The sequence below is a fragment of the Mustela nivalis genome (genome assembly GCF_964662115.1).
Source record: "Mustela nivalis genome assembly, chromosome: 20".
NCBI lineage: Eukaryota > Metazoa > Chordata > Mammalia > Carnivora > Mustelidae > Mustela > Mustela nivalis.
The window spans coordinates 23,909,524-23,936,625 of NC_139039.1; the positions used below are offsets into that span (position 1 = coordinate 23,909,524).

Here is a 27,102-nt window from a genome sequence, read left to right on the forward strand (position 1 = left end):
TAGAGAACCAACCCCCCAAAAAGTAAAGCCAATTTACAGCACACATGAGGTTAAATCAACCCCTGAAGGAAATCTCTTCAAATTAAAAGACGTGCGCACACACACACACACACACACAACTAGGAAAGAGAGGAATGTCAGGGGAAGAAGGAGTTCCTTTGCATTTTGCATTGATTCTAAGATGTGTGTGTTTGTTTCTTTGTTAACAACTCTAAACTCTGAAATCGGAATATGTCTTCTGACGCAGAGCATCTTACAATCGCGTCCTCGAGGCGTCGTCAAGGTGACCCAGGTGTCCTTGCCCGCGTGTGCCAGGTCGTTCACCACTGATGTTGTTGTCATCACTTCAGCGGGATGCAGGGTCTTGTTGGTCCTACACGTGCAGGGTTTAACTGCCCTATCAATTGTCTTTAGAAAGATGGACTGAAAGAAGAACTTAGGTGTATTCAAAAAAACAGGGAGCCGCACATCTGATATTTGTGACGTGAACCTTCATTAGAGGAGACGGGCTTGCGATTCCATTGTTTCCTGCGAAACAAACTAAGTGCTTTCCCTGAGCTGCTCAAGTTGTGGTCCCCAGCCTGGGGACTGGGGTGCTGCTGAGCGTGAGCCCTGCACGCTGCCATGGCTGTGGGTTCCAGGCTGTGGACCATCCTCCCACTAATCACAAAAATGGCATTTGACTCCTTATCCTTTCAAGTGATGTTTACATCCATTATTTTGGGTTTTTTTTTCCTTTGACAACTCTTATTGTGTCTTAATCCTTATCATCTCCTTGAGTCTGACAGCCATCCCTGGCGCGTGGCAACATGAGCCGGGAGTGGGAACTTTGGGTGATATTTGTCCTTTCCAGGGTAGAGGTGAAGAAAATGGGTCCAGGATGGCTCTGTTGGTGAATAGCGGAATTGCGATTAGAGCCTCAGGCTTCTGAAAGTTGTAACTGGAAAGCAGGTGTTGTTGGCATTCTGTGCAAGACAGATCAGCTCGGGAAGTTCAAGTGAGTCGCCCACGCATGAAACTGTCACCGTTGGGGTATCCGGGCAGTTTCTTCTATTCCCGACTCCTTGGCAAAATCTGCTTAGTTGTTCATGATTTGAAGAGCGTCCTGTTATGGCTATAAAGCAAAGAGCTGAATGGTCATGTTAACTTCACCGAAGAGCATGGGTATTATTTGAAAATACTGAAATTAGTCACCAGGGAGCTGTAGCCCTTACATGTACCTTTGAGAGCACTTCAGGCAAGGAGTGTCACTGGGGCACAGCCCACACCCGCCACACCTTTGATCCACAGCTTTGATGCCAAAGCCCCATCTCCTCCCGTCTGATCCCAGAGTACAGCCGAGCAAGGCAGGGTCCCTGAGCCAGGGCGTCCCCTGCCCAATGTAGGAATCCTTTGATGGTCAGGCTTTGTGCTGGGACTCCCCAACAGCCTGGCCAACACTTTCTCAGGGAGGCGATGTGGACTGAGTGTCCCACCTCCTCCTCTCCTCGTTTCAGAATAATTTTTGTTATCTACCAAAGTTTCACCTTACTAGGACTTTGTTAGAAATGGTGTTAAACTTGTAAATCAGTTTGGAGATAGTCACATCTTTCCCATATTTGTTCTTCCAATCTATGAATCCAGTATATCTCTCCTTTTATTTATACCTTCTTTGCTTTTTTTTTTTTTTAATTAGTTTGCACCCCCAGTGTGGTGCCCAACACGGGGCTTGAACTCCTGACCATGAGATCAAGAGTTGCCTGCTCAACCAGTTGAACCATCCAGGCACCCCTACTTTCTTTGCTTTTTTTTTAGCACTTGTTGTTTTTAGCATACAAGTCTTGTACACGTTTTGCTAGATTTCCACCTATTTTTCTGTCTCTTCTTTTTTAGCAAACGATAAATAACATTGTGTTCTTAATATCAGTGTTCACCTGTTCATGTTTAGTACACAGAAATACTTTTATATTGTGATCTTCTATCTTGCAACCTTGCCAAATGCACTCATTAGTTGTAGGAGTATTTTGTAGATATGGGGAGATATTCTGTGCTAGGCTTTCTAGCAGTCTGTTGAATCAGGGTCATGAAAACCAACATTCTTGTTTTGTTGTCTGTTTCTTCCTGGTTTTCCAAATTTTATCATTTTACAATTTCTTTTATGTCTGGAGAACTTCTTTTAGCCATTCTTTGAGGGGAAGTCTGAATTTATTTTACAAAAATCAGAGCAGAGCCTTGGCCATTTCTTCATCGGTTGTTGGTAGATCCCTCCCTCCTGGAACAGCAGGGCTGACTAGTTGGAGGCAATGTTCCAATCCATGAGTCTCCCCAAACTGCAGACTTTTTGAGGTCCTTGATGTAAGGCTTTCTAATTCTTCACAGAAATCTTCCCTACCCCTAACACTTCTGCCCTTCCTGCAACTGCCAAGCCAGAAAATTTCTTGCAACTCCCTGAACACCTATGGTGGAATGGAGGAGAGAAAGATTACTGCAGAATCTCAGCTCAGATTACCCCACTGCGGGCGTCCTGGGTGCCAAGCCCAGCGGCAGACAGCCCCTCTCGAATCCCCTCTGAAAGCTGGTTGTTGCCCAAAGACGTCAGATCCTAATCTCTGGAGCCCACAGAATTCCCTTATATGGCAAGGCTTTGTAGATGCAGTTAAGGATCTTGAGATGGAGAAATGACCTCGGATTATCTGGGTGGGTCTTACATACAAACACACGTTTCCTTATTAGAGGCGGAGGCAGATTCCGCATGCAGAGGAGGAAAAGATAATGTGACCATGAGGCAGAGACTATAGCAATGTGGCCACAGGCCACAGAACACCCCAGAATGGAGGACAATCCTGCCAGACTTCCAGCTGTCTGAACGCAAGAGAATCAGCCTCTGTGGGAGCTTGTTGGGGGAGCTACAGGGAACTAATAAACCCTTCCTTTACTTACTGTGCCGAGGCTAGACGTCAAGTTTTTGTTTTGTTTTGTTAAGAATTTTATCTATTTATTTGAGAGAGAGAGCAGGGGGAGGGGCAGAGAGGGAGAAGCAGACTCTGTGCCCTGGCCTAGATCCCCATGTAGGGCTTGATCCCTCAACCCCGAGATCAGGACCTGAGCTGAAATCAAGAGTCAGACACCAACTGAGCCACCCAGGTCTCCCTAGAAGTTAAGTTGTGAATATAAACGGAGCTATTGTCAGCTGAAGAAGGAATGATGAGGGGAGGCATTTGGTGATGTCTCTCACCAAATTCCCCCTAATACTCTACTTCTAAGGTGCACTATAGCAGTAGAGAAGAAGAGAAAGCTAAGGCATTCTGGGGCACCTTATCTTGAAAAGTAAGTAGGGTTTTGTTCTCATCTTAACAGAGGAGTTAGTGGTGGCTCAGAGAGTTTAAGTCATGTAAGCACCAAGAGTTGACAAAGCCGGTGAAAGATTGGTCCTGATATTTACATTCCGCGCTCGCCCCCAGCCATTTCTCAAGGATGATACTCTGTCTCTTTTAAGGAAGCCACAGCAAACTGATAGGGACCCTACTGGTAAGTCTCTACCCATTTGCTTCATCCCTCTCTCCCTGCCCCTAATTTGGGGACAAAAGACTGCATCTCGAGTCGGTGTATTTTACTCCGTGATATTTGCTGCCACCTGCTGACCAAGAGAAGAATGGCACAGAGTAAAGAAGTTTTTGTGAAAAAGACCCCTGCGCAGCCCTGCCAAGGCACTCTGTGGCCCGGGGTGGTGGTCGGACGCCAAGTCTCAGAGTGTCTGGGCCCTGCGCAGCGTGTAATTAATACTTGCAAGGCAAGTACTGAACTCACGGAATCACCGTGGACAGATCCCCGCAATTCCTTGCCTCTGCTTTCCTGCGACAACCATATGAGACACACTCGAGTTATCCTAACTAAACTCTTACTGACACAGGTATGTTCAGATAAATAACCACCATAAACACGAACACACAAAGCCATCCCATTTACAACTGGGTCTAGAGACGAAGACCAGGGCTGGGCTTTTGAGACAATAAAATACCCCTAGGGGGAGCCAGAAGACCAGACGAAGCTTTTCCCGGGCCTTGACAAGTATTTCCCCAAGCCTGGGCAGTTTAATTCTGGTGGGGTCTGTGAACAAGGTTCTAGGGACCCATGTCCACGCTCATTCGCATATTCCCCGCATCAGCATCGTTTTATGCACAACTTACTCTTCCACCAAAGCCACCCCACTGCATGTGGATGGGACCTCCGAGTACCAGGCCTTGCCTCCCTCCTGGTCACCCTCACCTTGTACATCTCTCTCTAATTCAGCCCTAAAATCAGCAGATCATGCTATCAAAACACCAAAATGGTCTACCTCGCAGACGCAACTTCTTCCTCAACTCTACTGACCATAACAAACAGACAAACAAAAGCAAGGAAAGAAACTAATTTTTATTGAGGACCTGTTGTATTTCTGGCATTTCCACGTGCCGTCCACAGACGAATGGATAAACTAAATGAGCTGTATACATACAAGAATACTATTCACAAAAAGGAATGAAATTTTAGGGGCACACCTGGGTGGCTCAGTAGGTGAAGCGTCGAACTTCAGCTCAGGTCATGATCTCAGGGTGCTGGGATCAAGTCCTGTGTTGGGCTCCCTTGTTCACAGAGGGGCCTGCTTCTCCTCTCCCTCTGCCTGCTGTTCTGTCTACTTGTGCTCTCTCTCTCTCTCTTCTTGAGATGACAGACTGAGTCATTGGCATATGCGTGAGATGGCCTGATGGCCTGGGCAGGGAGGGGAGAAGAGAAGTTTGTCCCTGAGCAGGGTCCTGGAGCACCCTCACACTTAGAAACCCACAAAGAGAAGGAAACTAGAAAAAAGGACTGTGCCGCGAGAGGAATTCCAGACAGCTGGAAGTCTTGGCAGCCTGGAGAAACGTGTTGTCAGAAGGACAGAGGGCTCAGCTCTGAAATGCTGCTCTGAGGATAGAAGACTGAACTGGAGATAGCAGATGGAAGTCACTAGTGAACTTCGCAGAAGCCATTCTTGTAGAATTCCAGGGACAGAGGACTGACTGGAGTGGGGTGGGGAGGACAGGGATGAGAGAGCAGGCGCAGCAGCAACTCCTTTGAGACTTACCCTGGTGGGAAGCCAAGCCCTGGGCCAGTCTCTGAAAGGACATGTAGGAATCAGAGATGAAAGACAGGGTGGTAATTGCACTACTGGGTATTTACCCTAAAGATACAGATGTAGTGAAAAGAAGGGCCATCTGTACCCCAGTGTTTATAGCAGCAATAGCCACAGTCACCAAACTGTGGAAAGAACCAAGATGCCCTTCAATGGATGAATGGATAAAGAAGATACAGTCCATATACACTATGGAGTATTATGCCTCCATCAGAAAGGATGAATACTCAACTTTTGTAGCAACATGGATGGGACAGGAAGAGATTATGCTGAATGAAATAAGTCAAGCAGAGAGAATCAATTATCATATGGTTTCACTTACTTGTGGAGCATAAGGAATAGCATGGAGGACATTGGGAGATGGAGAGGAGAAGTGAGGTGGGGGAAATCAGAGGGGGAGATGAAACATGAGAGACAAACTGAGGGTTTTGGAGGGTAGGGGATGGGGGACAGGTGAGCCTGGTGGTGGGTATTGTGGAGGGCACGTACGTATTGCATGGAACACTGGGTGTGGTGCATAAACAATGAATTTTGAAACACTGAAAAGAAATTTTTAAAAATGAAAAAAAAAAAAAGAAAAGAAAAGAAAGACCGCATGGTGCACTATACTATCTCCATTCTTCTCATCAAGTTATACTACAGATATTACTGTCTTCATTTCAGGCATGAGAAAACTGAAAGAAAAGTTCATTTCCCACCCGCCAAAATTTTAAAACTAAAACACAGCAAATGCCACTGTTATAAAAGACCCGAATTATTTCCACGAACCCCTGTCACATCCCATCAAAACAGAAATAAGCAAAGGTTAAGAACCTCTGTTTTCCTGCCAAACACAAGGACCCAGTTGAATGCCAGGGAGCACAAATGGCTATATTTTTTTTATCTTCCTGTTATTTGTTGACTTGAAATCATTCATTAAATACAGAAAGGTTTTGTCACATTTTAATCACTCTCCGGTGTTTGCCTTGATCAAGCCTGAATTTGGTTTGCAAGCTGGCAATCCTCCTCCTCACTTCACATTTCCAATCCGTTTCTGCCGAATACATGGAGGGTTCAGAAACGTCACAGTTAACGTCGTCTACAAAAGCGTAAAATGAGTTGGTGTGAGCTCAGGGTTTTGCCCCGTGCACCGCAGGCCGTCAGAAAATGCAAGCCACTCTTGTTTCATCATGAAAGATACATGATCTTCATTTTATACTCAGCAGAAGAGTTGCTGAACTTGGCCAACGTCTTGAAGTGTACCCATAATGCAGAATTCCACTTCCAGAATTATAAAGCTTTCATGTATCCCACTGTTTCAAGGCTCAATGAATGGGAAAGGACATGCTAGCATTCTGAGCTTCCCGATGCTTCAAGGAGACATTCAGAGAAGGACAGAGTTGATTTCTTCTCTTCGCACCGCAGCCCTGCAGAGTACAGAGAGACGACCCAGTGTCTATGACTTCCCTCTATATGGGAAGATGGGAAAAGAATATTGAGAAAGGGAACAGAATATTGAGAAAGTGGATAAGTACGAACTATGGGTATAAAGATAAAAACAGAATGTGGAAGATAAGAAAACTGACAGCTCTATACTCTTCAAATATATATATATATATATATATAGTGATGTTAGTAACTTTTATTTTCAAATGGGTTGACTTATGTTCTATTCAATTACATGCTAAATATTAGAACAGACCATTTCAGCCTTAAAAAATGCATAATTTTTATACAGAAAGCAACACTAAAAATCTAGGGGACTAGAAGTTGACAGCAAAAATCACCCAAACAGGGGAAAAGAGTCTGAAAATGTTGGCATACGCAAGGAGACATTGAGCTAGCTTAAACAAAAGGCATCACATTTCCCCATGGATGCCCCTGATCCCCATCAGATCTCTGAGTCATCTATGGAATCTTTTTTTTTATTCCTTTTTATTCATTTTTTTACTTTTTAAATTTTAATTCTAATACAGTTAACATACAGTGTTATTAGTTTCAAGTGTACACAATAGTGATCCAACAACGCTCTACGTTACTCAGTGCTCGTCATGATAAGTGTGCTCTTAATCTCCTTCCCTTATTTAATCCATCCCCCTCACCCACGTCCCCTCTGGTAACCAGCAGTTTGCTTTCTATAGTTAAGAGTCTGTTTCTTGGTTTGTCTCTTTTTTTCTTTGTTTGGTTTCTTAAATTCCATGTATAAGGGAGAGCGTATGGTATTTGTCTTTCTCTGACTGAATTATTTCCCTTAGTATTATACTCTCTGGATCCACCCATGTCCCTGCAAATGGCACAGTTTTATTCTTTTTTATGGATGAATAATATTCCATTGTGTATGTATCTCTTCTTCTGTAGGTGCTACATATTCACCTACCAATGGCCATGAGTTTGCATCTCCATCAAGAGTGCAAGAGGCTTCTTTTGTCTCCACATCCTCACCAACACTTGTGGTTTCTTGGTTTGGGGCGGGGGGGTTGGTTGGTTTTTTATTTTAGCCATTCTGACAAGCGTGAGGTGATAGCTCATTGTGGTTTTGGTTTGCATTTCCCTGAGATGAGAGATGTTAAGCATATAGAACCTATTTTTTTTAATTCCAAAGTATCCAAAGGCAAATTCACCCACTCACATCCACAAGCCCTAGCCCTCTTCTTTCCCCAACACCTAAGAGTTAGGAGCCCCCACCTTAACTCCTGGTTGTGGTTTTCACCATTCATCCAGACACCAGGCTAAACACCACCCCCACCCTTCCCTCCCCATGTTAATTTTGCCTTTCTCTTCTCCAGTAGGATCGCTTCTGTCCAAGTCTGCCATCTGTCACCTGACAGTCTTCCAGACTCCTACTTTTCTCTGTTCTGCTGCAGAGGTGACCCCACAGAGCAGGGCACTGCCTTGTTTTACAACCGGGGCACTTCCTTCGTCTGCAGGTCGAGGGCGCTCCTGAGCACGGCAGGTTCTTTCAGAGCGCGCCTTAGCCGTCTCCTGGTGCTGCCGGGGCTGCTGCTGCCCATGACATCGCCCACGCACACATTTACACTAACACACATTTGCGGATTCTCAAGAACCCCTCCGTGGTTTTGCTCCTACCGGTTCCCCTGCCTGACCCCGTTTCCCCTTTATCAGCCTGGTGAAGTCGCATCTTCAAAGGACCAGTTCACCTTGCGTCCTCTAGCTGGCTTTCCTCAAACCAGCCCCTGCCCCATCCCATCCAGGTAGGGGGCTCGCCGCCCTATCTGAGAGCCGGGCATTGTTCCTCCTGAGGACTCCGCAGAATCAATGCGGGCACCTAGGTTGGTGGGGGCGGGGCGGGGGTGAAGGCACTCAAGAAAATCAAAGCAACAAGGGGACATCAGTTCTAAATAACAAATATGCAGGCACACTAAACGAAAAGGAAAGGGTCGCTGAAATGAATTGAATGAAGCAGGAGTGACAATGTGTCCATACTTTTAACTCACAAAATGAGACAAGATGATTTCAGGTCCTTCTTTATTTTCAAGTGGCTCAATGTGACATTTTGTCCAAGGTGTACTTTAAGCACTGGAATAGTCCAATGCGGCCTCTTAAAAAAAAAAAAAAAAAAAAAAGGCCATTTATTTCCCCATTCACCAGCAACAAGTAATTTGTCAGGTGCTCAGAAAAGAATCTGATTTCCTTAACAGTGTCAACAGTGCAACTTGTGAATGAGGATGTGAGTAAGGCAAGATAAAAACAATGCTTGAAATATCTTTTCCCTTTTATCTACAGGGATAAACAGATTAGCTAGACAACAGACTAGAATTTTAAAACTCCCAGGAAACGCATTTCCTTAGTTACATAATGAGACAATGAGAAACACTTGAGTCTGGGCCACATTCCAAAAAATGATCCTCCGATACACCGCATCAGGAAGTTCAAGGGCATGGTCTGATGACAGAGGGGAGTGTGCTGAAGCAGATCGGGGTGAATTCATAAGGTCTCCTCTTCCGTCTTCTGCCCAGAAGGAAACCAACCATTCTTGTCAGAAATGCAGATTATCTCCAAAAGCCAAGAGTCACGTTGGGGATTATGTTCACCCGTCCTTGGGAATTATGTTCACCTGTCCGTTGGGATAAAACTAAGCAGCAGTATCATATTGAAAAGAAAACAGCAGAAAGGAGAGAAAGTGTCAATCCTGAATCCCCTAGTAAAATATTACAAGAGTTGTCCTTTTAACCTAACAGACCTTAGCTGGAGCTTCTTGTCCAAAGGATGGTGAGGAGTTAGATTGGGGGAAAGTCAGTCCGAAATGGATTGGAAGATGGGGCGCCTGGGTGGCTCCGTCGGGAAAGTGTCTGAATCTTGATCTCAGCTCAGGTCTTGATCTCAAGGTTATAAGTTCAGGCCCTGGGTTGGGCTCCATGGGGAGCCTACTTAAAATAAATGAATCAAGTAAATAAAAACAAAACAAAATGGATCAGAAGAAAGGGGTCTACCATAGGCAAAAGTCAAACCAAATCTAGTCTTACTACCTGGCTGAAGAGTGTTCACCATTTCTGAAAACAGGCTTGCGCTTAGACATTTCTGGGCTTTGGTCCCTCTGTCTCTGCCTGGAATGTTCTTTTCCAGCCTTCTCTGGCTCATCCGTCTTATTAACCCTTTATGACCCGGAGCAGAGGCACTCCTATGACCCTTCCATGCTTGCTCCGTGTCCCCAGAAATGGCACTCTTTGCAGACCTTTCTTATAGTGTTTCTCTTTCTGTCTCCATAACTGTTTGTGGGTCTCTCTGTCCCTCTAAACTGAGCCATTGTGGTCCGTTACCAGGAATGGAGGCTCCATAAGCTCAGTGTGTACTCACAAATGTGTGGTGGAAGAGAGAATAAATTAACGCACTAACAGAAACTAAATTTCTGGCCCTAAATTGCTGACGTCACCCCTCATTTGCCTCCCTAATCCTAGCTTCCAGGACCCCTCTGTCATAAGGAGATACAATGAAATGATTTCTAACGTGACTACCACTCTCGGATTCTATGCGCATGTCCTTTGATATCCGTGAATGATTGCTGCGTAATAAACCACCCCAAGCATGAATGATTTACCCTTTATTCTTTCTCTGCAGTTGCATTGGCTGCGCTCTCTCATGCCAGGGCATTCAGCAGGCTGGATGGAAGCATGAAGCGGGACTCACATGTCCAGGGTCTTGGTGCAAGCTGGGGGCATTGGTTCCCTCCCAAGCCTCTCAGCTGCCATCCACTTACTTGAACCCACTCCTCTGAACACGCGCTGATCAAGCCTCTCTTATGCCCTCCATGCGGGTGTCCATGGGCCTGGGCAAATCACATGACCAAGCAAGTCACATGACCAAGCAAGTCACATGACATGAACGGGCACTTGCTCTTCCCCGTTTGTGGACAAAGTGGCAAAACTTTGTAGTCACCTTTTTGGTTGTTTTTTTTTTAGAGGCTTTATTTTTAAGTAATCTCTACACCCAATGTGGGGCTCGAATTTACAACCTGGAGATCAAGAGTCACAGGCTCCACCCACTGAGCCAGCCAGGCACCCCTGTATATTATTTTTAACCCACTACAACATCACAGAAATACTCGTAAGTTAATTTTGTTGTCCCCACTGTTGCAAATGGAGAATAGGACCTTTTTTCTTTGCTTTCCTTTCTTTTCTTTTTTTGCGGGGGGAGGTGGGTTGGGACAGCAAAGCAAGTTTTATTGAGCGATAGCAAAGTGATAGTACAAAGCTCCCAAGGACAGAGGGGACCCAAGAGGTTTGCCCCCGCAGTTTCTAAGTGTAAGGGTTTTATGGGTTTGTTGGTGGGCTGTCTTCATCGGATCAACCCTCCTCCCTGTGCCTGTCATCTAGTCAGGTTTTTGTCACCAACCTATTCTGTGGGATAGGGTGGATGGCTCCTTCCAGGGTGGTGTAAAATCCTTTTCAGGGTGGTTTCCTCTTCAGAGGATATAAAGCGGGTTAGGGCATTTAGGAGACAAGACCCAAAACACAGTGCAAGATTGAGGACAGCCAGGGGTCCTGCAAGAGTTAGAGGCCATTTTAGTGAACTCCCCACCTACTGCGAGGAGGAGAGGGCTGGCCCAAAGGAATGCAATAAGGATTATGATTTTGATGGATATAGGGAAAGTTACATTTAAGAAGACTTCTCTGTATCTTGTCACTTGAAGACTAGTTTGAAGTCCTCTTTAGGTTCAGAGGCATTTTGGTTCCTTGTTGTTAGGCGCCGTTAGGGATCAGGGTTTGACTCTGGAATGGTGGGTCCAGGCTTCAAATGTAGGCGTTTTGACACTGTCGGACTGACTAAAATCCCCTTTGCTGGCTTTCCCAGACCAGCTTACACAAGTGCTTGCTGATTATCCCACTTGCTGTTGCGCTGGCCCCTAGGCCAAGGCCATTCCCTTTAAAGCTGGGACACTGAGCAAGGCCCTCTTGAGATTTTTAAAAGCTTTTTGTGACTCTGGATCCCACATTACTAGATAGGTACTGGCTGTCAGGGTGTCCTTGATCAACCGATAGAGGGTCCTTGCTCTTTCTCCAAATCCCAGGATCCACGAGCGATGGTGTCCTGTTAAAACCAAAAAAACCTTTCCGACAAGGGGAAGTTGTGGGGTCCTTAAGGAGTATGGGAACAGGCACTGACCCACTTCGGCCTGATCTGCCCAGACCTGGGATTGAGTATCAGCCTCTATTAAGGGGAAGCCCTTGCTAGTCTGCCCAGGGACTACCAATAAGAGAGTGAAGAGCTCTACCCCGGAGAGGGGTGGGGTTCTCAGCATTAGGAAAGGGTAAGAGATAATTGGATCTCCCCAGGTGCATCCCAAAAGGCGAGAAGAAAAATGTGACTATTGGGTCCCCCAGTGACACCCTTAAAGACAATGCTGCAGATGGACAGCTGGCCCGGGGTAGAGCAGAACAGAAAATGTGGTTCTAGTATCAAGAAGGAAATGAACCGGTTTTCCTTCAATGTCCAGAATTACCTGCCGCCCCCAGTTCCCTGGGGTGAGCTGTTTCAAAGAGGCCATCACATAGAGCCCCGGACCCCATCAGTCCCAATCGGGGGCACTGGCCACCTGAACCTTCACAGCTTGAGGTCCCTGAGGGCATTCAGATTTCCAGTGTCCCCCTCCTCAAGCGGGGCAAGGGTTACCGGGCCTTGGCTTTTGCCGTTGGGGGCATTCTCATTTCGGGTGTCCTGGGTGGCCACAGAGATGCATTTAGTGGCCAAGCCTGGGGAGGCGGAGCTGATGACGGTTTGCAAGACCACAAGTAAGCCTCAGCTTCTAGTCCTCAGTCTCCTCTTGGTCCCAACTGCAGAAAACCCGCTGGCAGCTCGTTAGAGCTCTTCTAGGGTCCCCTTGGGGCAAAACAGCCAACTGTTGCAGTTTTCTTCCAAATACCTGGGGCCCATTGGGTGTTAGAGAATGATCTTGACCTTGGAAGAACCGGGGAGGTAGCTGTGGGTTAATGAGAGCCTCTCTCAATCTTTCTAAGAAAACTGTTGACTTGTCTCCCTGAATTTGTGTGGACAGTTAGCATCTTTACCAACAGACCCAATATCCTTTAACAGCACAAACCAGGGGCGCCTGGGTGGCTCAGTGGGTTAAAGCCTCTGCCTTCGGCTCAGGTCATGGTCCAGGGTCCTGGGATCGAATCCCACATCGGGCTCTCTGCTCAGTGGGGAGCCTGCTTCCTCCTCTCTCTCTCTCTCTCTTCCTGCCCCTCCCCCTACTTGAGATCTCTGTCTGTCAAATAAATAAATAAGATCTTTTTAAAAATAAAAAAAAAATAAATAAAAGCACAAATCTCTGTCTTGTTATCAGTGCTTTTCCCACTTATTCCTGTTTGGAAAAGACCTGAATGTAATCCCATTGACAACCAAGCAAAAGTTTCTTAACAACTACTCAAGAAAACATGGAGCTAGCCAAGATTAACTGCCATTTTTTAAAAAGATTTTATTTATTTGACACAGAGAAAGCACAAGCAGGGGGCAGCGGCAGAGGGACAGGGAGAAGCAGGCTCTCCGCTGAGCAAGGAGCCCAATGCAGGACTGGACGCCATGACCCCAGGATCATGACCTGAGCTGAAGGCCGAGGATTAACGACTGAGCCACCCAGACACCCCAGTTAACTGCCATTTTAGCTCGAGTTTATTTGACCTTCAGCTAACCTAGGTAGAATCATTCCTGGTTCGAACCCTAATCAGCTTGGACAGATGAACGGACACTTCGGTTTTTTCCACCGAAGTGGAACTATGCAGTCCGTGTTGGGCTGGAGAAGACAGGGGACTTCCCCAAAAGAAAGGGAGGTTCAGGAGTTTTGTGGGTTGTTTTTGTTTTTGTTTTTGTTCTTTTTTGTTTGTTTTTGCTTTCTTCTTCCAACACATCTACCCTCAGATTTAGGTTCTTATCTCATTTCATGGCTTAACCAACATGGAAAATCAACTCTGAATTTATTGGGAATTTACCACTTTTCTGCTGGCTCCTGACTTAAGTACATATTCTTTACCACTGAGGGAAATCTCTCTTTTTTATTTCACTAAGGGTGTTTGTTGGTATTTGTTTTAGTTATCGTAATACATACTGAATGTGAACAACAAGAGTGTCTTTTAGGATGATTATTTCTTTGGGTTCATTAATACGATGGATTGTATTAGTAGATTTCTTGCTGTTGAGCGCTCATTCCTTTTTTTTTTCTTTTTTTTTTTTTTTTTGAAGGCCAAGCAAAGCTTTATTTCACGCCAAGCATCAAGAATCAGACGGACCGGGACGCCTGGGTGGCTCAGTTGGTTAAGCAGCTGCCTTCGGCTCAGGTCATGGTCCCAGCGTTCTGGGATCGAGTCCCACATCGGGATCCTTGCTCTGCAGGGAGCCTGCTTCTCCCTCTGACTCTGCCTTCCACTGTCTGCCTGTGCTCGCTCTCGCTCACTCTCTCTCTGACAAATAAATAAATAAAATCTAAAAAAAAAAAAAAAAAAGAATCAGACGGACCATCATTCCTTTTCTTATATGGGGCCTCCCTCCGGGCCCCTCGCCCTTGGCCTCCAGGGATGTGGGCAGGGCTGGGAGGGGCAACTGTTCTGCCTCTGGAGGGACTGTGGGGTAAACTCAGCCTTCCTCAGCTGTTAACGGCCACATCTGTGCTGCCCCAAAGCACAGGGTACGTTCCGAGCTGCCTTGAGCCTTAACTGTAAAGCACATTAGATTTTGAATGCTTAGCACAAAACAAAGTAGACCCTCATTAATAATGTTATATTGGTAACATTATAATGTTATCATATGATCTCCCTAATATGAAGAAGTTGAAAGGCAAAGCGGGGTGTTTGGGGGGTAGGGAAGGAAAAAATGAAACAAGATGGGACTGGGAGGGAGACAAACCATAAGAGACTCTCAGTCTCACAAAACAAACGGAGGGTTTAGGGGGTGAGGGGGGAGGTGTAGGGAGAGGGTAGTTGGGTTATGGACATTGGGAAAGGTATGTGATATGTTGAGTGCTGTGAAGTGTGTAAACCTGGCGATTCACAGACCTGTACCCCTGGGGCTAATAATACATTATATGCTAATAAAGAATTAAAAATTAAAAAAATAATGTTATATTGAGTATATGTTGAAATGATACTATTTTGAATATATTGGGTTAAATAAAACATGGTATTAAGATTAATTTCACTTGTTTCTGTTTACTTGTTTTTTAATGTGGCTGCTAGAACATTTAAAATTACTTTAACATGTTTAGATACCTTTATACATATATAATCACATATACCTCTCTTATACCACACCAATCCAGATGAAGGCTACTCTTCGGTTACAAATATTTCTAAAAGATTTCGATAGTCTTATTCAAAGATAATTGGACATACCTGTGATAAATGGTTGCAGGAGTGGCCCCAATTTGTTCTCCTCTCCACGCCCTCGATAATCTCTTCCCACGCTCTCGCTGGCCTTGGCAGTGTGACTTGGCAAGAGTGAGTAGAGTTTTGCCGAGAGCTGGTGCATTACGGGCCACCCTCTCTTGCTGCTGGAACCCTGGAGCCGGACATGGCGTATCTCTGGGAGCCTCCCAGGGACCCAAAGACCCTAAGAAGAGGCCATGCTGTGTGGGCATCCCAGCTGTGACCGCAGAGCCTAGACCCCAGCCCCAACGTTTGCAGCAAGATGGGCAAAAGGACCACCCAGCCAAGCCACAGAATCAAAAGAAATCGTAAACTGTTTCACGCACTAGAATTTTGGATATAAGTTTTATGCAGCAAAGGCCAACCGATTCAATACTTTCAGTCTTGAAGATGGAACTCATGCTGTAGGTATCAGTGTAATTATATGTAAGTGGAAACCACATTATCAGATTCTCAGAAGTATCTTATGATGGGTTTTAAAGTAGCCAAATCGGTCACTATGATGTCATCTCTTACCAGTGTCCTCCCTTACTTTTACCTGCCTTATCATGCGGTTCAAAATTCACATACTTTATGATCTCTCTCTCAAGAAACTTCCTCTTCTTCTAACCATTTATAGATAAGCACCCTTGCCTCCAGGAGGTGACTTTTATTGCCCCTGCAATAAGCGACTTTTTACAGGTGATGTGACTAACAAGTAGCCCAGCCAGGATTTCTGAATTCTAGGTCATTCCTTCTCTTGGGAGACTTCCCGCTGACTCACCCTCAGAAGCCAGACTCCTCCCACCAGGATCAGCAGGTGTTCCCCCAGCAAAAGAGAGAGCGCATTTTCCCTTTAATTAAATCTGTTATTTACGGCAGAGCCAGCGCCCAAGCAACCTCAGAACTAGAATTGTTTGTGAACGGCGCTCTAGTAAAATCAATTGCCCAAGAAATTTAAAACATATTTATTAGATTTTTTAAAATACTTTACTTATTTAATTATTTATGAGAAAGACAACACAAACTGGGGTAAGGGGCAAAGGGAAAGGGAGAAGCTTGTTCCCTACGGAACAGGGAGCCCGACATGGGGCTGGATCCCAGGACCCTAGGATTATACCTGAGCTGAAGGCAGATGCTAAACCGACTGAGCCAACAGGCTCAGCCCCTTAAAATATATTTAAATCAAAACCACGAATAGCATGTGGCTGGGGTCTGATAATAATATAGGGTACCCGCTGGCTATCCTTCTAGGTGTCAAGCAGAAAGTTTCCAGTTCTGATGTGGTCACTTTCTTTTGATCCACTGTCTTCCTCATTATACCGATGATATTTTGTATATCCTCAGCAAAGTGTTATTCCAATCCAGAACTTACATTTGTAGAGAAAAAAAAAAGAATTTACATTTGTATTGTCCAATTATACATAAGCATTCTACTTTCAGACATGTTCTGCTACATTTTCAGTGACTGAGAGAAAATATTTTTAATCCGCTTTAGAGTTTTGTATCAACACTGGCCCGAGCCAACTTCTAAGATTTTTATGCTTCTCCTTCTGTGAAACGAACTGAACTTTTAAAGTCTGTGGGTTTTCGACACTTGAATTTGCTTTACAGAATGACTGACTAAAAACTAAAGATCAATGAAGCAGGAGTTAAGGGTGGTCGCTAATGGTGCCTGGGTTTGGAGATCCGATGCACTGGTTTAATGGCCTTGGTCACGTGCTGGCTCTTGATTTTACGGAACCCTGGATCTACCTAAACGTTGCCTTTTATTTCAAGTCCCACCAAAAAGTCAACCTGAGCACCTGCTCTCTGCTATGCCCTTGAGACTTATAGCTTCCCATCTTTATTATATTTTGGAAACCCTGCAAAGGCTAATTCATTCATCTCTACATCTGGTTGAGTAGAAACTAACTGCTCCGCTTTGTAAGTTAAGATTCTGGGAACTGAACCCGCCCAGAGGCAAACAAAGCAGCAGGGCTAGTCTTACACTCCCATCAATCAGTCAAAGCAGGACCCAAGTACCTTCCCTCCACAGGTCGGAAAGTCACTTCCCTCCACACCTCTGAATCCACGTGAGGACGATGAGGAGGCTGGAGCACCTTCTCACGGTCCTGCCTGCCCCCGCGTGTGTTTCCGTGCACACACCCTGCGGGGCTCGCCTGTTTCTCTGTGGCTGGTTTTCGTCTGGTGTGGAGCAGGGTCAGGAGCTGCAGGGCGCCTGGCCAGTCGTCAACATCATGTGCGGATATTGATCCAGGGGAACCGAAAACCTGATAAAATGCATGACGGATGGCATCAAGCTTCGCAAACAACTGACGAGTTCTACAAGTTGAACAGGTTCCTCCTGGAATTGCTTCTACATCACGGAGGTGGAGAAAAAGGCTGGGCTGGGGAGAAAGGGGTCTTTCTCAAAAGTTTCTGCTGAGAAACGGTGCTATGGTAGGGCATTCGTCTGCTAGCTAGCAGACTAACCAAATCCCGCACCAGCCGGGCCGGAGAAATAAGACCTGTCTGCAGGTTTCCCGGTGATGTGCTTGAGAAATCACTCTCCTGTGGCAGGAAAATAAAACCCCTCTGTTTCTCATCCTCAGGTTGTTTCCGTGAAATCCCCCCCAAACTCCATCTGTTGATGGGAAACGGAACTGTGAACAGAACAAGACAGAGCAGAGAACTTTCCAGCACAGTCTACACTGCTTTCTCCTCTTAGCGATGAGGGGCAAGGGTGGAAAATCTACAACCATCCAGACAAGGGGGGTTATCCTTGCTCTGGAAATAAGGAGGACAGTGTGTTTTCTTATACTCCTTTTTCATTACCAAGTCCAAAGGATCCATGAGACAAAACAACTGCTTGCTACATTTATTACCCTTTACTTTGCCCTGATAAATCCTATGGATTTAGTTCCCTTTAGTTCCCTTTAGAGGCACAATACTTTTTATCTTTAGACTAAAATTTCCCCTTTAATCTCACTTAAACTCCCTAATTGAAGCCTATGGACTCACAGCATAGCCTTTTTGCCCGTTACTGGGTTCAGTGCATTTCCCACACGTATTCGGACGTAGCACAATATGGTAAACACAACATTGGGTCATTCAGAGAATTGTATTACCTGCTTAGCAACCGCAAGAAAGTGTATTCAGAGTTCCAGGAAGAAAAAGAGAAGAAAAAAGAGAAAATGTTTCTTAATATTCATGAGTTTAAGCATTCACCACAATTATGAACATGGTATGATTTTTTTTTAAGATTGTATTTATTTATTTGACAGACAGAGATCACAAGTTGGCCGAGAGGCAGAGAGAGAGAGGAGGATGCAGGCTCTCTGCTGAGCAGAAAGCCCGATGTGGGGCTCAATCCCAGGACCCCGAGATCATGACCTGAGGCGAAGGCAGACGCTTTACCCACTGAGCCACCCAGGCACCCCAAGAATACTATTCTCAAGCTGAAAACTATCTCAATGACCTAGAGAAACCCACCCATGGCTGGGCAGCAGTTTTTGCTCTGCGGTAGGCAGGAATAGACGGGGCTAGAGAGAAGCGGGCTATGATGGAAGGCAGCCCGAGACTCCTCTCCCCGCCCACACTGTGCAGCCCAATGATTGCACAGCAGCAGCCTGAGGCTAAGGCAAGAAGGGTTTAAGATTTTATTTGAGAGAGAGAGAGAGAGAGAGAGAGAGAGAGAGAGAGAATGAGCCAGGGGGAGGGGCAGAAGCAGACTTCGCACTGAGCCTGACTCGGGACTCCATTTCAGGACCCTGGGATCATGACCTGAACTGAAGGCAAACGCTTCACCGACTGAGCCTCCCAGGTGCCCAGGTTTGAAGCCTTTAGAAGATAAAAGCTAAGCAAGTTTTTGGTTTTTGTTGTTGTTGTTGTTGTCTTTGTTTGTTTGTTTATTTTAATGGCATGATCCCTTCTGATACGTCTGAGAGGGATGGCAAATAGGATCTTGTTTTGGATAGGCAACCACCATACAGAACGAGATGGAATAAATTAGAAGCCATATGCCATCGTATGCACAAAAGCCAAAAGGTGGAAACAAACCAAGTGCCCCCTGACAGATGACCAGATAAGCAAAATGAGGTAACACATACGATGAAATCTTTTTCAGCTTTAAAAAAAGAAAGAAAATTCTGACAGGTGCTACCCCAGGGACAAACCTGGAGGATATTACGGTAGGAGAAGTCAGCCATGAAAAGACAAATAGTGTATAATTCCACTTACATAAGTTGCACAGAGTAGTCAAATTCAGATTCCGGAAAAAGAAACAGCAGATCAAAGATCTAGGGATGAAAGGAGGGGGGAAAAAATGAGAAAAAAAATCCAGTTTTTGGGGTAATGGTGTGAAAAAGAGGCGGTGGAGGGGAGGTGGGCAGGAATGGGTCGCTGGGGCTGGGCTATAGGCAGCCTGAAAAGAGATGAGTCTAAGAGCCCCTGGGTGGCTTGGTTCAGTGTCTGACTCTTGATTTCAGCTCAGGTTGAAATGCCAATTGAATATTACCCCCACCTTAAAAGACCACCAGAGATGTGAGTCAAAGCCAATCAGCAAGGGTCTTTATTGCAGGTTGGAACCTGGACCTCTGCGCCGCTCCATGCCAATAAGGCCGAGAGGTCCAGAGCTGGGTTGGTGCAGGGTTTTTATAGACAGGTACAAACAAGTTTCGGGTGGGGCTGAGCTGATTGATTGACAGTTTGAACAGGCATACTTGGCCTCAGTGAATTGGGTCAGGGGACCCCGCGTGAAAGCAGACAAAGCAATCTTACAGAAGCAGAACTGGCCGGTTAGCCCACACATGCGGAAAAAAGCACAATCAGGATATTGAAGGCCTGGTTACTATCAAGTAAAGACAATTGGGAGTCTCCTGGTGGAATGTTACATTCCTGCTATCAAGCATCCTTGTTAATGAGATTTAGGTTTAAAAGAAATTTAACTTTATTTACTTTTCCTTCTACCTCTGCCTCCTTCCGTTTTCATGGAGGGGAGGGTGACATTAGGGCTTGAGGAACTGAGTTCTGTGTCCCTGGAAATTGGGCTATTGATAAGGTAACTTCTTTGTTGTAAATCTCAAGGACATTTGCAAACCAAGGGAGACTCCTACCTTGCAGGACTGTGATCTCTGCAAGTTAACTATTTATCGTTTTATGGCAGTCAGGGGTGCCTGAGGAATGCTACACATATGGAGGGGAGCGGGTGAAGGAGGGTGGTGCAAGGCGCCAGCCTTTGCTTTGTCCTCAGCCAGCCTCCTGCTCCTTCAAGGTCATGATCTCAGGGTCTTGAGATGGAGTCCCAAGTCAGGATGCACACTGGGCGTGGAGCCCGTCTCATCTCTCTCCACCCTGCCCCCTGCACGTGCTCTCTTTCTAAAATAAATAAATAATTTTATTTATTTATTTACTTATTTGATTTTAAGGCAGAGGTTAATGTAAGCACAAGATTCAGTTTCAGTTTTACAACGTCAGTTCTGAGGCCCTGGGTGGCTAAGAGAAAGGGACAGAGAAAGGGTGGGTGTAGGAAGTCACTTCGAAACCAGTCCAGGGGGAAGATGAGAGGATGTCTTGGGTTGAGGGAGAGGCGAAAGGGAAGAAGGAGACAGTGCAAAGGCAGGAGACAGATTGAGGAGACAGAACAGAGAGGGTTCCTGTCCTCCGTTCATGTCACACGGCCTGGGCTTCCTTCATTCCACACAGGAATCCACGTGGGGAGAGGACTCAGATCCTGTAAAGTCTTCCCCAAGTCTCTCTGGGTTCTAAACCACAGTAAATTAGAGATAATCTGTGAAACGCTGTTTGCTGTTCAAAAGCAAAAATGTCCTCTTAGAGCTGAGGGGGGTTTCAGTTGTTTTTGGCTATGCTGGCTTTGTGTTCCAGACTTCCCTAAACCTAAGAATCCCCCGAGGGCTTGCAAACCCACAGATTCCATCTCACTACCCTGGGGAATCCCATTCAGTGGGAATCTGTGTTTTCCCTAAGTGTTGGTCCCAGGTGATCTTGAGTTCAGACAAATGAGGGGGCTGCTGGTCCCGGGGAAAGCATGCTGATGGTCTCTTGGTGATTTATATTGTGTGATTGATTGCACTCCTACAAAGTTCTAGAAAATGCAAACCAATCTATACTGACAGAAAGCAGATCAGTGATTGCCTGGGGATGGGGGGACGGTGGCAGGGGGAGAAGAGAGTGAGCATTACCCAGGGTAGAAAGAAACTTCTGTAGGTGATGGGTGTGGTTACCATCCTGACTGTGGTGATCACTTCGCAGGTGTTATGTATATATCAAAACTTAGAATACGTGATGTGTGCACTGCGTTGTATGTCATTTATACCTCATTAAAAATATAAAGGTCAGTAACTTCCAATATGCAGTCTTAGAGTGTCTTAGATCAAATTTCAGAACACATTCATCAACAACATATTAGCAAGCAGGGGCAAAAACAGTCTTTTGATCGGTTTCATTAGTTTGATGAAGTCTCTGTTCTCTCTGTCCATTGAGGGGCTCCAAGAGCATCTGTCAGAAAAGTTCCCTGAAGGCAATATTCTAGAGCAGGATTAGCTAACCCTCTGGCTGGGGTCAAGAGAGATGGGCTTCTCTGAGGCTGCCGCTACACACAGGGTCATTTATAAATCACAGCTGGGGCTGTATTCTTGTGGGTATCGGGTATCTAGATTCTAATACTCTGTTCCTGGAGGGCCCAGAATGCCTTGCTCCTATTTCTAGCCAACTTCACAAATCTCAGACAGGAATGAGTGCACCAGTGAAAGAGCATTAGTAACCAGTACTTGTTATGCCTAAGCAGAGAGCCCGATGCGGGGCTCGATCCCAGGATCCTGGGATCATGACCTGAGCCGAAGGCAGAGGCTTTAACCCACTGAGCCACCCAGGCACCCAGGCACCCCTATAGTCAGAGTTTTTAAAGGCAAAGTAGGGGTGGACTCGGTGGTGGGTGAGGATAAAGGGGGTGTTCAGAAGGGCTATCAGAGTAAAGAAGACTGTTAGGATATTGACGTCCTGTTTACTATCAAGTTAAGGCCATTTTTCCCTTTAGTAAGGCACTAGCATGAAGACAATTGGGAGTTTCCTGGTAGAATGGCACATTCTTGTTATCAAGCTTCCTTGTTAGTGAGATTTGGGTTTCGAAGAAATTTAACTTTATTTAAGGCTTGAGGAACTGAGTTATTTGCCTCTGGAAATTGTGCTATTGTTAGATAGCTTCTTTGTTTGTAGATCTTTAGGTCATTTGTAAACCAAGGGAGACTCCTGCTTTGCAGGATTGTGATCTCTGCAAGTTAACTATTTGTTTTCCTTTTAGGGCAGTTAGAGGTGGCTGAGGAATGTCACACATACTGCCGAGGGGAGGGGAGCGGGTGGAGAGGGGGTGCAAGGTGCCAGCTTTTGCTTTGCCAAGATGGCTGTACTTATGTCAGGGCTAGACTCGAGGTGGGTACAGCTCTGTTTTTCTTGGCCTCCGCATACTGTGTTCATTATCAAAGTCACTGGTACTGATTGAAGACAAAGATGGCTGAAATTTGTAGATTCTGCTGAGGGAGTGAGACCTTTTTTTTTTTTTTAAGATTTTATTTATTTATTTGACACAGAGAGAGAGAGATCACAAGCAGGCAGAGAGAGGAAGAAGCAGGCTCCCCACTGAGCAGAGACCCCCGACTCAGGGCTCAATCCCAAGACCTGAGACCATGACCTGAGCCGCAGGCAGGGGCTTAACCCACTGAGCCATCCAGGTGCCCCAAGGAGCATGACTTTTTGACTCAGGCTCTGACATGTCATCTACTTACCCATACAGTAACTCAAAAGGGGGAGGAGCAATCAAGCGTGCATCAAAGGATGAATGGATAAACAAAGCAAGGACATTCTGATACATAGTAGAACACAGAGGAACCTTGGTAATATTATCTAAGTGAAATACTCATAAATACTATATGATTTCACTTAGATGAAGTATCTCAAGGACCCAAATTCACAGAGACAGAAAAGGGGATGGTGGTCGCCAGGGGCTAGAAGCATGAGGAGTGGTGGCAGAATGGGGAGTTATTGGTCAATGGGTTGAGTTTCAGTTTACGAAGATACAAAACTTTGAGAGCTGGACATTGGTGATGGTAGCACAACAGCATGAATGTGCTTAATGCCAATGGACTGTATACTTAAAAGTGGCTGAGATAGTAAATTCCATGTGATGTGTATTTTACAATAATTTAAGAAAAAAGTTTTTAATGACAAAGGTATTCCTTTGATTCCTATACCTGGTTATTATTCACTCTAGAATGTTTAAAATTATTTCAAATCAACACATAACTTTGGTTTTAGAAATATTTTTTCATTTTAACCAATTATAAAGATAATACACCTCCACTGTAAGAACTATGGAAAATGAGAAAAATATCTTTAAGAATGATTTTTAGAAAAATGTAAAATCATGACTCTCACACAAGTATAAAATGAACACATGCCAAAGATTTTATTTAACTCGTTATTAACAAGGGAAGGAATATGATGTTAGGACCAGTTCAAAGAAGAATGCACATTTACAGGTATACAGCTGAGAAATTTACAAATCAATGTCGAATTGGTCAGTATCCATTGGGCAATCATCATTTCCGTTCTACTGACACAAGCTCATTTGCATTTCTTTTTTTCTTTTTAAGATTTATTTATTTCTTTTAGAGAGAAAGGGAGGAGAATGTAAGGGGTAAGGGCAGAGGAGGAGAGAGAGAGAGAGAGACAGACCCAAGCGGACACCCCGCCGAGCGCAGAGCCCCAGGCTGGGCTTGATCCCGCAACAGGACATCAGACCCCAGCGCGGACTCATGAGTCAGAGGTCCAACCCACTAAGCCACCCAGGCGCCCCCTCATCTGTATCTTTATGAACAAAAGTCACCGGCAGTACTATAGGCTTTCAACAACTGACAGAGGTATAAAGCAGCTCAAGGACGAGAAACGGACACAGGACCCTATATGGTTAGACATAACTGAAAAGTGTGCCGCAGAGGACGCCCAGTAACACTCCTCCTTTTTTTGGCCTCTTCAAATTTTTCCATGGGAATAATAATAATAATAATAATAATTAGAATCTTCTGAAACCCTTCATCCCAGAAAAATACTCCCTTTGATTCTTTTGAGCGGGACTGAAACTGCAGGGTGGGGCTTTTACTCAGCACGCTGAACACGGTTTCTTAGGCCACCGAAGCGCCGCATCCCGGGACGCGCCGCCGGACGGGGATCCTCGGCGCACACCTGCCCGACGCATCCCCGGCGCCGCCCGCTCGGCCGCGGGCGGCCGAAAGTCAACAGCCCAGAACTGCGAGCGGACGTCGGACCCGCCGGGAGCGGAGCGGGGAGAGGCGGGCCCCGCCGGGCGGACGGGCGGGGGCCGCAGCGACCGCGGCGAACCCGGGTCCGCGGCGCGGGAGGGCGGTGGCGCGGCCCCCGAGCCAGGTGCGGCCGTGCGGGCGGCGCCGCCCCCTCCCTCCTCCCCCCGCCCAGGGCCGGCCGGGCCGCGGGGCCGCGCGACGAGCAGGGGCGGGGCGACCTTTGCTCGGTCCCGGAGAGCCCGGCGGCGCGGCGGGGTGTGGACGCGGCCCGGAGCCCGCCGCGCGCGAGCTGCCCCCTCCGCCTTCGGCTCGCACCCCCCTCCCCTCCCACCCGGGCGGGCTGAGCCCCGCCGGCCGCCACCGGGCGCCCGCACCTCGGGCCGCAGTCTCGGCCAGACGCGCCAGGGAACCGGTTTCGATTGGGGCCGGCGGCCTCGCGGGCGGCGGGGACGCGCGGAGGGAGCGGCCGAGAGGGGACGGTTCGGTCGACTCGGGCGCAGGCGGCAGGTGCGCGGCCGCCGGGATGCGGACGCCGGCGGTGATGACGCTGGGCATGGTGCTGGCGCCCTGCGGGCTGCTGCTCAACCTGACGGCCACGCTGGCGCCCGGCTGGCGGCTGGTGAAGGGCTTCCTCAACCAGCCGGTGGACGTGGAGCTGTACCAGGGCCTGTGGGACATGTGCCGCGAGCAGAGCAGCCGCGAGCGCCAGTGCGGCCAGCCGGACCCGTGGGGCTACTTCGACGCCGAGCCGGTGCGCGTGGCGCGGGCCCTCATGGTCACGTCGCTGGCCACCACGGCCCTGGGGCTGCTGCTGGCGTCGCTGGGCGTGCGCTGCTGGCAGGAGGAGCCGCGCTTCGCGCTGGCCGGCCTCTCGGGCGCGGTGCTCTTCGCCGCCGGCCTGCTCAGCCTCATCCCGGTCTCCTGGTACAACCACTTCTTGGCGGACCGCAGCGTCCTGCCCGCCGACGCCAGCCCGGTCACGCTGCACGTCAGCTACAGCCTGGTGCTGGGCTACCTGGGCAGCTGCCTGCTGCTGCTGGGCGGCTTCTCGCTGGCGCTCAGCTTCGCGCCCTGGTGCGAGGAGCGCTGCCGCCGCCGCCGCAAGGAGCCCGCGGGCGGCCCGCGCCGGCCCAGCATCAGCACGGTGCACGTCGACTGGCCCGAGCCCGCGCTGCCGCCCGCCATCAAGTACTACAGCGACGGCCAGCACCGGCCGCGGCCGGCCAACCCCGGCGCCGCCCGCCAGCCCAAGGCCGGCTTCCCCATGCCGCGGCCGCAGCCCGGCGCCTACACCAACCAGATAGACGTGCTCCGCGGGGAGGACGCCCGCTCCCCCCGCGACTCCTCGGGCAGCGCCGGGTCCTGCCACGCCTCGCTGCCCTGCGACTCCGACCTGTAGACGGCGCCCCCCTCCTCTCCCAGGCCTGCTCTGCGCCGGTGCTGCGGGGACGAAGGACTCGCCCCCACCATGTCCAGCCTTGAACTTGCCCGGTACCTTGCGGCTGGAAACACCTGACTCGGCGTCCGAAACCCCGGACAGGTTCCTGGAACTGGTTTGGAAGGTGATCTTCCTTTCTTGTGACTCAAGCGATTAGGTCAGCTTGGCTTTGCTTTTCTTTCTGTAAAATTTAGTTTTCCTCCCCAGAGGGATGAGGATCTTCTTACGGAGTGACGGGACTTTCATACTTGAAGCTGAAGGAGATCTGGAAAGGGCGCCTTTGCATCGTGTTGACACAGGACCATGACAAAAAGCCAAAATCAGCAAAGAGAGGCTCAAAAGCCATGTTAACACCTTGAAACAGTATCCGGAAATGCCAGTGAACCTTACATCAATATAATTTTTTTTCCCCCGTTGTATAACTTATTCTCCTGCAGACTCTCAAGAGACCAATATACTGGCTATGTTTGATTGAAGCTCTTAAAATAAACTTGGAGCCATGCAAGCACCAGGGGCTCTTGTGGCTTTTATGGAATAACTTGATTAACTCTTATTTACATTTCTTCAGGTGTACATAGCATTTGTCTTTATTACTTATTTTTGGTGTGAAAGTTGAGGTCACTGCAGTTTCTCTCCTAGAAGCCAGGTGGGATTGAACGGACTTACTGCTCCATTCCTGGGCTACCTCACACTGGACATAGGGGACCATAAATTACATACAGAATGGAACCTGTTTTAATCACAGTAGGTAAAGAACATGGGCATATATCTCTTATTTATAAATAAAAGCTGAACACAAGCATTTCAATAGACACACAAAAGCTTTTTTGTCTCCAATACAAACTTGTGGAGTTTGCTCATCATTACTAACGATTTCCTGGCTGCTTGGGCACTGTTTCTGAAATCTAGCACTCAGATCTTTGCCCCTCTTGGCATAAGATTACTAAAAGGAGCCAATGGGCCCCACTTAAATCCCTGATCGCTTTATTTTCAAGTTGGTGCTGTTTTCTGAGCAAAGACACTTCTATTGTTTGGAAAAACTAGAAGCACCAGTTTCCAACATGAAGTGAGACTAGAAATCCTTTCCTCTTGTAAACAGTGGTGCCTAAAATCACAGGTAGGCAGCTCTGCGTTCCACGAAAGGGACTAAATCTCAGGCAGGGCCCACTCTAATTTCAAGTAGTTGATTTTAAGGGCGCCTTTCACTGAGTTGAATTTCATCTTTAAAACTGGCCGGTGGGGGGAACCTGGGTGGCTCAGTTGGTTAAGCCTCTGTCTTCAGCTCTGGATCATGATCCCAGGGTCCTGGGATCGAGCCCCACATCAGGCTCTCTGCTCAGCGGGGAGCCTGCTTCCCCCCCCCCCCCCCCCCCGCCTGCCTCTCTGCCT

General features: G+C 47.2%; 1 protein-coding gene across 1 annotated transcript; it reads left to right on the forward strand.

The window, feature by feature from the left end:
* Positions 1-24,450: 24,450 nt before the first annotated feature.
* Positions 24,451-26,221, forward strand: CLDN23 (claudin 23). The gene has a single exon (XM_082715471.1). It carries the CDS (start codon positions 24,799-24,801, stop codon positions 25,672-25,674), a length of 876 nt encoding a protein of 291 aa, XP_082571597.1. The 5' UTR covers positions 24,451-24,798; the 3' UTR covers positions 25,675-26,221.
* Positions 26,222-27,102: the final 881 nt, after the last annotated feature.

Bases quoted from the DNA above. Each gene is read 5' to 3' on its own strand.
- CLDN23 (XM_082715471.1), top strand. From the start codon at position 24,799: ATGCGGACGCCGGCGGTGATGACGCTGGGCATGGTGCTGGCGCCCTGC.